The 12866-nt window shown below is 38.3% G+C and overlaps 1 protein-coding gene across 1 annotated transcript in view; it reads left to right on the top strand.

Annotated features, from left to right (window-relative positions):
* Positions 1 to 7023: 7023 nt before the first annotated feature.
* The window catches only part of LOC102476872 (olfactory receptor 1J4), a 15325-nt gene continuing 9482 nt past the window's right edge, over positions 7024 to 12866 (top strand). Inside the window, exon 1 of the mRNA XM_006150509.2 lies at positions 7024 to 7520. Coding sequence (XP_006150571.2) covers positions 7024 to 7520 — 497 coding nt within the window. The remainder of the gene's footprint in view (positions 7521 to 12866) is intronic.

Genomic DNA, 12866 nt, shown 5'->3' with positions numbered 1-12866 from the left:
TAATGATCTGGGCATCTCTCAAAACTTTTCCATGTTTCTGCCTACTCTACTGCTCTGTTTCCTTTTGTAGTGGATAGCTTAGGAATTTATTCCTTCTCTTGATCCCCAAAAGCAGGTCAAATGCTGACAGCCTCCTGTTTATTTTTTCTAAAGCAGTGCCCTAAAGTGTTTGAGGTTGTGTGTGTTCTTCCAATCTAGTACAGTCAAGCCAACTGCTGACATTTGTGTGCTGTCAGTAGGGAGGATGCTTGCCATCCGTGGTGAAGCTTGAGGAGCCAGCTATGTGGAGGGGAGAGAATCATGGTGTGCTGGAATTAATTTGTTGACTCCCTGGGGGACTCTGTAGGGAGCATCTCCTGAGGAGTCCGTGAGCCAGTTACTGGTATCTGTGGCTATTTTTTGAGATCTGCTTGCTAGTTGTCATGAGTCATTTATGAATGCATTTGTTTTTATAAAAATTGCATTTCATATGTTAATTTTACCTGTTTTAGTATTTGTAATGAGAAGTGTTCAGTTTTACAACTGATTTATCTAAATCTTTTTCAAGTCTTTTTTTCTGTTGTTACAATAAATTAGGGTGGTTTTGGTCAACTTCTCAAGTGAGATATTCACTCATTTTTTTGTTTAACAATGGGTAAAAATTACAATACCACTATTAGTTTTTAGTTAACATTTTACTTTGCTTACTTTATAGCATTGAGGGATTACCATTTGTAAAATAGGTTATTTGACTAACTCATATTTAATGAATTGGCCTGTTGGGACCAGAAAATGGTGTAGTGGTTAAGGCTCTGGCCTCCCACATAGCCAACCACAGTTCAAGTAGGAGACCCAGTGTCTTGAAAATCATGCTGGGCTCATGTGCATGCATGCTCAAAATCCCAAGAGGAGAATGGAGGAGAAAAGATTCTGGCATGGCCAACCTCCCTGAGGGTGATTTCTCACTCTCTCTCTATCTTTCTGTGTCTCTCTCTGGCAAACCCTATAACAAAAATCTCTCAAAGAAAAGAAAAGAATAAATTGGACTGATTCTATGTACAGAAAGTAGTAAAGAGCCTCATACTAAGTAAAGCCCAAATCCCTATTCATTCATTATTTTCTTGACCTACCTAGGAGATAAAAGGTGGAGAAATTAAAGTACCTGTGGGTTAGACATTGGCCTTGGAAGTGATTTCAGAAAACTTTTTCCCTATATGAAAGGAGCTGTGTTCCAGAATCTAATATCTAAAGAGCCCTTGCATGTGTCTGAACCTGTGTTAACCTTCAAGTGGTGCAAAAAAAGTGACAAGTAAACTACATGAACTCTGTTTTAGAGGTGCTTTTGGGGGGGAATATGCCCCATATTATAGGGAAGATTGTATGTGTGTTATGTGTGTATTATTATATGTATGTGTGTGTGTTGAAATCTAGCAGTGAGGGCTGAGTCACTGGGCAGAATATGTAGGTAAGAACCTTGAGAAGAGTCCTACCAAAAAATGGTCATTTTCTGAAGAGTCTAAGAAAAACTCAAGCAGTCATCCTGCCAATGGAACTGTTCATTTTTTTATTATATATATTTTTAAAAACTGTATTTACATTTAATCACATCTCTCAGTATACATTTCTTTTTCCATCACAAATACCATGCATGTCAGTCAAGACAAAGATATTACTAAATACATACTATACATATATACTATAGTATATATATATACATAGTATATATACTATACACATGACAAGCAAATAGCTTCTCATTTTTGGTCAATTAAACATACTTTTACTAGTTTTTTTCCTTCCCACTTCCCCTCCCTCCCTTCCATACTGAACTTTTTTTCCCTCGCATTTTATTGATTCACAAAAGATCTTAAAGTATAGACAAAGCTAGAATCTAGTGACAAGTACATTATAATTTTATTCTGAAACAATTTTTTTCCTCTCTCTCCATTCTCCCTTTTACCAAAGAGAGGCATAAACTACTGTATTTGCCAAAAAAAAAAAAAAAAGGTTAATCTCTATTTGGTCTGTTATTTGCACAAAGCCCCATAATAATTTAATTTCTTTTATTTGTTTTTTTCTTTTTTTGGAGAGTTTTTTTTTTTCTATAGGGCACATGCGCTCGCCAGACAGACAGAGAGAGACAGAGAGACAGAAAGCAAGAAATCACCCCTCAGGAGTGTTGGGGACGCGAACTGTGGTTGACTACATGGGAGTCCAGCGACATAGCCATTACACTAACTGCTGGTCCCAATAATTTAATTTCTGATGCAAGGCAATAGATACTATTGTATCTATGCAATTAACCATTCTGCTACAAAATAGGAATGCTCACAAATATTTTCGAATTGCAAAGGGATCAGAAAGGGAGAAAAGTTTATGTTTCAATTTTAAAAATTCTTTAACAAATTGCTGAATCCAACAACTCAAAAGAAAACAAAAATCCTTAAAGCTGGAAGATAAAGCATAGAAGAAAATCAGTAATGTTTTCTAAAAAGTCATAGAATTCTATTTTACCAGTTCAGTCTCGTGTAATCTCTCTTTCATTGAATTTGCAGTGTTACTGTGTTCTGACCTTTCTGTTAACATTCAACACTATTATTATTTCAGAACTTGTTCCTACCATTAAGTTGGCCTTTTTCTTGATCATTTTTTGTTCTATTATTTGTCTGTTTTTAGTGTTCCTGGGAAGTGTTCATTTTTTTTTTTTAAGAGATTTTTGTTTTGGGGGTTTTGGAAATGCATGCACATGCGACTGGTGTGAGTTTTAAGCCGGTGGGTCTGAGACTCAAACTGCAGTTGATTACGTGGGAGACCAGCGTCATAACCATTACACCATCCTCTGGTCCCAGGAGCAAGCTGCTGGGAGAGGCCAATCCAGTGTCTCAGCCATGTAAGTGTTGGAGGATGATTAAGTTACTCTTGCTTCTAAATAGAAATATGAAATGATTAAAAAAAAGGAGGCCAGGTTGTCAATGATATTCAGGACACTCTCTCAAGTGACCAGTCGCTCAGTCCCTCCTGCACAGGCTTCTCCCCAAGGTCTGGCAGAAATTGGAAGCAATTAGACTACTTCAGTTCTTTCTTTAACCAGGAGCTTAGGGACTTCTGACTCCTTTCAGTGGTTTGTAAAATGGTGACTTCTGGCCTATTACTCTGGAGCTTGAGGCAGGCATAGAAAGCTCAGGAGGCCCTGGGCTCACAGAAGCTTACCTTTTACTTTTTTGTTGCTGATACCCTCAAAGGAAGCTAAAGACTCAGAAAACTGAATAGCAAGTGCCTGAGCTCATCAAGAACTGGCACAGGTCAGAGTGAGTTGGGAATTCTCATTGGGAATGTGTGTCTGTGTCTAGAAGTCAGACAGTGTATTCCATGCACATTCCATATATATTCTGTGTGGTGTTTTTTTGCTTGTATAATGTAGCTACATGTATATTTTCTTCACGGGTTTCCTTTGTTTGTGTTTGTGTTTTGCGTGTTAACATGGAATGACTGTCAGCCCGACTTTTCCTTCTAGATCTAGAACTCAAAATAAGCTCACATTAAGCGAGAGTAGGCCTTTTCTGTGAATGTTTTGGGATCTTTTAATCAGTCTCTTTGATCTCAAATATTTGCCCCACTCTCTTTCTAAACCTCTCCCATTCCTTTGTGGACAGACATCATGGGTTAAGTATGTGAGACTGTAAAGTCTGAAAACAGAGAGATGTATTGAGCAATCTGGAACAGTTTTCTGAATTTACTCATGACCAGCAATAGAAAAGAAGCCTTGCTATCTCTACACAGTGATGTGGGTATGTGTGATCTTGAATTTTGTTTATGAATTATTTTCGTGTGCGATTGCATGCTTTTGAGAAATGGGGTGTGTGTGGGTGTGTGTGTGTGTATGTTTTCTGTTAGTTTTACTCGTAGCAAATGTTTATGTGCTGGTTCCTGTGATTGAAAAAGGGCCCAAGTTATTCACCAGCTTTCATCTAAGTTGAGAATAAGTCAAGGGGGGCTGGAACCTCATTCTGTGATGCGGATGTATGATTGTGATCATGTGTGTTGCCTGACTGATAAGAGCAATATGTGTGTAATTGATATGTGTTTGTATTAGGTGTTTGATCTTGTGTGTTTTTACTGTTTAGTATGTGTGTTTAATTGTAAGTCTATATTCAGAGTATGAGTTTACACATCTGATACATAATTTTTATGTTGCTGTTTGTGTTACACTTGTGTTTACACTGTACAAGTGTTTGGCATGATTGTGTGGGTTATTTGTGCATTATGTATCAAAACTTGTGTTTTGTTTTTATGACTTGGATAACTAACCAAACAGTTATTGTCCTTTTAAGATTATTATAGGCGCAGGATGCAAGAAATCATATTAAGCAATTTAAGTGTGTACATCTCTGTGTGTATACATATGTGTATGTGTTTTAGAAACTTCTGGTTGGCCTCTATGAAGTCAAATGTTTTCTTAACTGTCTTTTTTTTTTTTTTGGAGAGGTTTTTGCTATAAGGCATGTGTGCTCACCAGACAGACAGAGAGAGACATAGAGACAGAAAGCGAGAAATCACCCCCCAGGGGAGATGGTCACGCCGCAATCCCTTCTCCTCCATTCTCCTCTCGGGATCTTGGGCACGCACGCACACGTGCCTGGCGTGAGTTTTAAGCCACTGGGTCCAGGACGCAAACCGCGGTCGACTACGTGGGAGTCCAGCGACATAGCCATTACGCTAATTGCTGGTTCCTCCTTAACTGTCTTTTAACAGTGGTTGTATTTCTGCACTGGGCAGTCAAGTGGATACGTTTTCACCACTGGGCAGCTCTTATCTAATGGCTAGGGGCTCAGTGTCTGTAGTAAGCCATCCTCGGACCCAACCCACTGTCTAGTTCTTACACATTTTTGTGAACTTGGGGAGTGACTTCTCAGCTCTTTGAGATTCATTTTTATCACTAGTAAAGGAGAGGTAACTATTCTTACTTTATGATTATCTCTTAAAAGCTTATTTATTTACTTCTTCTGAGAAAGAGAACCAACAGGAGCCTTATGCCTGGTCCACCTCCAGCCTCCACCAGCCTGGGTCACGGGCATGTGTGTGTGCCCGATACACACAGGGAGGCTGCAAAATGCAAACCTGGGTTTTCCCACGTGGGCTCACCATGCAGTGCATTGTGTGACTACTGTGCCACCATCTGACCTCCTATGCCAACTTTATAATGATGTTTTGAGAAATAAATAAGCCAGTGATTACAAAGTCGGCACTATTTCAGGCACACGGCATTCAAAGGCTCCCTCTCACATAGCCTGACCTCCTTTATGTGACCCTTGTACCTTAAAATCTTTTCTACTAGTGCCTCCTCCACAAGGTCCTACCTAGATCAGGCTGGTTCTGGCCTTTCGGTTTTCTTCTGGTTTCCCAGTGAGCACTGACACAGTGCATATTAGTGGACAAAATGTAACTTCTTTTTATATTCTAATGATGGATATGATTTCTGTTCAGAGTCATTAAGAGCACAGATTTTTTTTTTTTGAGAGGTCTTTGCTATAGGCACGTGTGCTCGCCAGAAAGAGACAGAGAGACAGAAATGAGAAATCACCCCACCGGAGGGATGGCCACACCACAATCCCTTCTCCTCCATTCTCCTCTTGGGATTTTGGGCACACACACACACACACATGCCTGATGTGAGTTTAAGCCACCAGGTCTGGAATGCGAACTGCGGTCGACTAATAGGAGTCCAGTGACATAGCCATTACACCAACTGCTGGTCCAAGAGCATATTCTTAACAGGTAGAGATGTCTAGTGATTTCGTCTGTCACAGTTAATTGTAAACTTAAATACTCTATGTTTTGTTTTCTCATTGCTAAAATGAGTACAATAATATTAATCTATTAGAGCTATGATAAGAATTTAATTAGAATATGCATATAAAATACATGGAATAGTACTTGGCACTATTAGATAATGTTGTTTTGGAAACCTGGACTGGACACGTTTGGTGTTAGGATTTTTTTTCTTTTTAGAGAGGTTTTTGCTACAGGGCGCATGCACTCTCTGGAAATAAAGAGACAGAGAGACAGAAGGCGAGAAATCACCCCTCACGGGGTATGGCCACATTACAATCCCCTCTCCTCCATTCTCCTCTTAGGATTTTAGGCACGCACATGTGCCCAGCATTGAGTTTCAAGCCACTGAGTCTGGACTCGAATCATGGTCAGCCACATGGGAATCCAGCGATGAAACCATTACTGTATCTGCTGGTCCCAACAGGAAATTTTAAATGACTCACGTAGGATCCTGTCAGTTATTCTATAAACCTGTGACAAAACTTTAGTAATTCTGTTCCAATTTAGGGAGTTCCACATTTCTTTTAAAAGAAATAACTGATTACCACCATTTCATTTTACATTTCTATGCATTTGACTTTAAAAAGTTTAACGTGAATAGTATCCTGAACTGGACTGGCCTGAAGTGTATTCATGTTGGGTAAACTGACTTTACAAGCTAAGTGATATATACTGATTGAATGCACAAAATAAGATATAATAAAAAAGCTCACATCCCACAAATAAGTTAAGACTCAGTATTTTCTTTCTGTTGTCTAAGAGAAGCTAGTTTATGCTGAAGGAATTAAATAAATAGTGCTCAGTAGGTCATTTTAGAAAAGGAAATAACTGATATCTATATCATATAAATTACTGAGGTTTGAGTCCAACTTGATGTAACCATGTAAACTGTTGAAATGTAGTAATTCTGCATTTCTTATTCACTGCACTCATGTAGAGTACTTGGGAGTTAATATAGTATCTGGAACAAAGCTATAGTTAAGTAAATACTTATCAAATAAAGAATTAATGCTGTCTGTTTTTTTTTTTAAACAATGTGAGAGTTTGATGCACCATTGAAGCTAGAGTGAGATATTCTTGTGATCCATGCACAGTAAACAGAAGTATAGCAAAATAAGAATTTTTCATATTGAAAAGGACATTCTATAATATTATGGGCATGTTCACTGACATTTCCCATTTTCCCTAGTTCCCCACAGAGACAAGAACAGCATGAGGCCAGAGAACCGGAGCAGTGTGTCCCAGTTCCTCCTCCTGGGACTCCCCATCCGGCCAGAGCAGCAAGGCCTGTTCTTTGCCCTGTTCCTGGGCATGTACCTGACCACAGTGCTCGGGAACCTGCTCATCCTCCTGCTCATCCGGCTGGACTCCCGCCTGCACACCCCCATGTACTTCTTCCTCAGCCACTTGGCCTTCTCTGACATTTCCCTTTCATCTGTCACGGTTCCCAAATTGCTGATAAATATGCAGGCTCAACAACAATCCATCCCCTATATGGGGTGCATCACTCAACTGTATTTTTTCATATTTTTTGGTGGTCTTGACAATTTCCTTCTTGCAGTGATGGCATATGACAGATATGTGGCCATTTGCCACCCCCTGCACTACATCACTGCCATGCGGGAGGAGTTGTGTATCTCATTAGTATGTGGGTCCTGGTTTTTCAGTTGTGCCCATGCCCTGTTGCACACCCTCCTCTTGGTCCAACTGTCCTTCTGTGCTAACAATACTATCTCTCACTTCTTCTGTGACCTCACTGCCCTCTTGAAGCTGAGCTGTTCAGACAACTCTCTCAATGAGCTGGTCATCCTCACTGAAGGAGGCATGTTTTTTATCCTGCTTTTGGGTAGTATCTTGGGCTCTTACGTCCGTATAGGAATCACAGTCCTGAGGGTCCCCTCCACTAAGAGATTCTTTAAAACCTTTTCTACTTGTGGCTCCCATCTCTGTGTGGTGTCTTTGTACTATGGGACCCTGGCAGGGGTTTACTTTTTCTCTTCATCATGGAACTCCAATGACAAGGATATAATTGCTTCTGTAGCTTATACCGTCGTGACTCCTTTGCTGAATCCCTTCATCTACAGCCTGAGAAATAGAGATATAAAACAGGCCTTAGAAATGTTTGTCAATAGGGCTAACTTCTTTAAGTGATAGTCACTAAATCCTCTTATTTCTGTCATGAGCCACCATGGGATACATTTTCTAAAATAATTGTATGGTGGACAATTCAATGCAATTTTAAAATAGTATGTATTCTGCCATTATGTACAGTGTTCTTAATTGGTGAAGTAGATCATGTTTGTTACTTAAGTTGTTAGAGCTTCTTTATCCTTAGTCTTTTTATGCTTGCTCATCATCTCTTGAAAGATGTGTGCAAAACAATTTTTAAAAATTTAATTATTTCTATTCATGATAGCGCATGTGAGCAGAGAAAAGAGAGAGAGAGGAGAACCCTCAACAGGCCTGGTCTTGCTGCAATTCTTTTTCTTTCAATTCTTCATCCCATTAGGATCTTGGGCATGTGTATGTACCTGGCATGATGTCATTGTGGCTGGGATTCAACTCCTGGTCTGCTCTATGGGATTTGGCTTCCTTTGATAGCCCAAGGTATTGTAAAATCTCATGCAAAACATATACATAATTGACATTCAGAATTAAATTTTTATCCTTTAAGATCTATTAGCTTTTGCATATATATATATATATATATATATACACACTATATATATATATATATGTATGTATATGCATATATATATATTTTTAAACTCTTATCAGAGACATATATTTAACTTTATCTTCTTCCGGTAAATTGATCCATGTAGTGGTAGGCTGAAACTGATTTGGAATGGCTTCAAGCTGATTGTGTACATCTGTTTCCAATTCTATAGTCAATGACATCACGTTGGTAGGCTGAAGTTGGCCATAATGGGAATAATTACTCTATGGAAATCGGCAAATGCTACAAACAATAGAGAGCTATAGAGATCCATTCATTATTCATTTAGCAGCACAACTTTGTATGTATCATTAGGATATAGTTTTCTTAATCTCTTAATCTTTTACCTTAACATCTTATCTACTTCCCCTGATATTAATATCAGTTTTTTGGGGGGTTAGGATTTACATGGTAGTTTTCCTCCCATTCTTTTACTTCAAAGCTTTTATGCTGTATATTTCCAATGTGCCCATAGTAAACATTGTAAAGTTGAGTTTTCTCTTTTAATTTTTTTTTTTCCTATAGGACACATGCCAGAGACAGAGAGAGATAGAAAGGGAAAGTCAGAAATTGCCACCTGGGAGAGATGACCACATCATAATCCTTTCTTCTTCACTCTCCTCTCAGAATTTTGGGCCTGGGGAACCAGCAGTTAGCGTAATGGCTATGTCGCTGGACTCCCACGTAGTCGACCGCGGTTCGTGTCCCGGTCCCGGTGGCTTAAAACTCACGCCGGGCGCGTGTGCGTGCGTGCCCAAGATCCCGAGAGGAGAATGGAGGAGAAGGGATTGCGGCGTGACCATCCCCCCTGGGGGGTGATTTCTCGCTTTCTGTCTCTATGTCTCTCTCTGTCTGTCTGGCGAGCGCACGCGCCCTACAGTGAAAATCTCTCAAAAAAAAAAAAAAAAAAGAATTTTGGGCCTGCACACTCATGTCTGGCATGTTTTTCATACCACTGGGTCCAGGACTCAAACAATCTAGTCAGCCATGTTGAATCCAGCCACTTTAATCTCTGCATCACCTGCTGGCCTGAGTTTTGCTCTTTTTTTGTAGATTGACAAATGTTACTTTTCTGGAAAAGACGATCTATTTATATTTAGTGTAATCACAATCTATTTTAATTTATATTTTTCATACTACTATGGTTTCTGTTTGAGAAATATTTAAATTGTTCTCTCCTCTCTATTTTGATTAATGTGTATTTTTCTTTTAATGTGTTTTATTGTTAACTTATGTTGTTAATAATATGTTATTATTATGTTACTATTTTTTGTGCTTTGGGTAAAAATTACCTCTTTTTCTTTAAAATACTTTTTATTGTGGCATACATAACACAAAATTTATTGTTTTAAACATTTGAGTTGTATAATTCTGTGGCATTTAGTACATTCATAATGTGAAGTCATCATTACTGCCTCATTTCAGAACCCCAGAAGAAAACTATATAGTCATTACACAATCATTTCCATTTCCCCTCTCCTCCAGCCCCTAGCAAACACTAACTAATTCTGTATGTATGGATTTGAATAGTGTGGATATTTCACATAAATGGAACTCTAAAATATGTTACCTATTGTGTCTGACTCCTTTTGCTTTTCATAATGTTTTCAAGGTTCATACACATTGTAGCCTATACCAGTGCTTCCTTCCTATTTATGACTGAATAATATTTAATTGTATGGCTATCCCAACTTTTCTTTGTATGTGCATCTGTTGGTAGATATTTGGGTTGTATCCACCTTTTGGCTATTGTTACTAGTACTGTTATAAATATTTGGGTGCAAGTTTTTGTTTGAACAGCTATTTTTAACTTTGGGGGTACCTACCTAGGAGTATATACCTTAGGTCACCTGGCACTTTTTTTTTTTTCTTAGAGAGGTTTTTGATATAGGGTGCATGCGCTTTCCAGTGAGACAGAGACAGAAAGCGAGAAATCACCCCCCAGTGGGGATGGCTACACCCAATCCCTTCTCATTCATTCTCTTCTCAGAATCTTGGACATTTACACACATGCACCTGGCTTGAGTTTTTTAAATCACCAGGCCCAGGACTTAAACCACAATTGACTGCATGGGAGTCCAGCAACGTAACCATTACACCATCTATTGGTCCCAGGTATTTCTATTTAACTTATGAGTAACAGTCAAATTGGTTTACCCAGTATTTACACCATTTTACATTCCCAAAAGCAATGTACAAATGTGATTTCTCTATGTGTTTGCCAGTATTTGTCACTTTTTTTTCTTTCTTTTTTTTTTAGCTTTTGCTATTGGGCATGTCCACTCACCAGAAAGAAAGAAACAGAGAGAGAGTACACAATAAATCATCCCTAAAGAGTGGCCACACTATGATCCCTTCTTCTTCCAGTCTCCTTTTGAGATTGTGGGCACTCACGCATGCTTGGCATGATTTTTAAGCCACTGGTTCTGGACTCAAACCTCTTAGTCAGCCAAGTGGGATCCAGTTATCTTAACCGCCATGCCACCTGCTTGCTCATCATTTTTCATTTTTAAAAGCCAACTTAGGGGTTATGAAGAGTTATTTCATTGTTAGTTTGGTTTGCTTTTCCTAGTGATTAATGGCATTGAGTATCTTCTATTTGTTTGTTGGCCATTTATATCTTTCTTTGGAAGAATGCCATTCATGTCCTTTATCCTTTAAATTTTTTTCTTTTTCTTCTGTTGTTGAATTATAAAATTCTTTATATGTGCAGGATGCTAAATTCTTATTAGATGTATAATTCGCGAAGATTTTCTCCCATTCCGTGGGTTGTATTTTCACTGTTTTTTTTTTTTTTAGCTCTCTATGTATTTTATTTTAATTTCTTTTGTACATTCAATCACTATCCATCACTTAACTTGTAAAATTAATTCTCCTAACATAAATGCAGTTCACGCCAGTCCAGCTGAGGATACTACACTTGTTATCATCAACAGATAATAGTCCATTTTTGTGTCCCATAAATGTCTTGCCTCTCTATTTTTCTTCTTACTATCATTCTTAATTTTGATAAATCCAATTTATCTATTTTTTCCTTTTGCAATTTGTGCTTTTGGTGTCATAATAAATTCTGGGCAAATCTGAGGTAGGAAGATTTATTCCTTTGTTTTATCCTTAAAGTTTTATAGTTTTACTTCTTATATTTAGGTCCTCAGTCCATTTTGAGTTAAATTTCTATATAGCATAAGGTGAAGGTTCAACTTTTTTCTCTTTTCTTTCATTTTAACTTGCTATAGGGCATGAGTACTCACTGGAGAGACACGGAAGAGAAGTGAGAAAACACTCCTGGTTGGGGGGAGATGACCATGTCAAAATCACCTTCTCTTCCATTCCCCTCTCAGAATTTTGTGCACATGTGTACCCAGCATGTTTTCTAAGCCTCTGGGTCTGGGACTTGAACTGCACTGTTTGCCATGTGGGATCCAGCTTTCTTAACCACCACACCATGGGCTGCCCCAACTTTATTCTATGTAACTATTCTATTGTCTCAGCACCACTTGTTGAGAGACTATCTTTGCCCCTTTGAATTATTTTGGCATCTTGAAAATCAACTGACCATAGCTGTATAGGTTTACTTTTAGACTCTTAATTCTGTTCAATCGATCTATATATTTATCCTTATGCCAGTATCATACTGGTTTTATGACTGCAGACTTGTAGTATGTTTGAAAATCAGGAAATGTGAGTCCTCCAAATTTGTTATTTTTTCAAGGTTGTTTTGGCCAGCAAGAGAGTCTGGGGAAGACGATATATGGAATAAGGGATATGAAAACCTCTTGCATGTATTAGAGACATAGAAGGTCACATGTATGCTCAGGTATAGACATATGCTTAGAAAGATCTGAGGAAACCTTATACTTCCAGTTCTTATCTTCAGGATCAATTCAAGCAATAAGAGGAGGATAAGGCAGAAGATTAAATTGCTTAGCTAAGCATTGAAGGGGTGCCTGAACAGAGAAACATTCTGCAAAGACCAGGGACATTTTTCTTTTCTTTCATTTTGGATTCAAAAGGCTAAGTAAATATTTGTTAAATCAGTAGCTGACCAGTGAGCTAACTGACCATTCAGAGAACACACACAAAAAGAACACAGTCTTTATAAAAATAGTTTTGAAAAGTCTTAATAGAATAAACAACTACTACCTACCCTCAATGAGCAGCAACAATAAACCCTGGGAATGGAGGATAATTTGATTTCTTTTTTTTTTAAAAATTTATTCATTCACTATACACCATCACAACACACAAATGAATTTTCCATCCAAAATACACTGTGCATTGGCTCAATCAAGCACATCAACATATATGTTCTCAGCAAATAATTTTCCAATTCTTA

This window comes from Tupaia chinensis, unplaced genomic scaffold (genome assembly GCF_000334495.1).
Source record: "Tupaia chinensis unplaced genomic scaffold, TupChi_1.0 Scaffold000289_1, whole genome shotgun sequence".
NCBI lineage: Eukaryota > Metazoa > Chordata > Mammalia > Scandentia > Tupaiidae > Tupaia > Tupaia belangeri.
The sequence above is the reverse complement of the archived record's forward strand: the minus strand, read 5'-3'. Positions and strand labels throughout refer to the sequence as shown.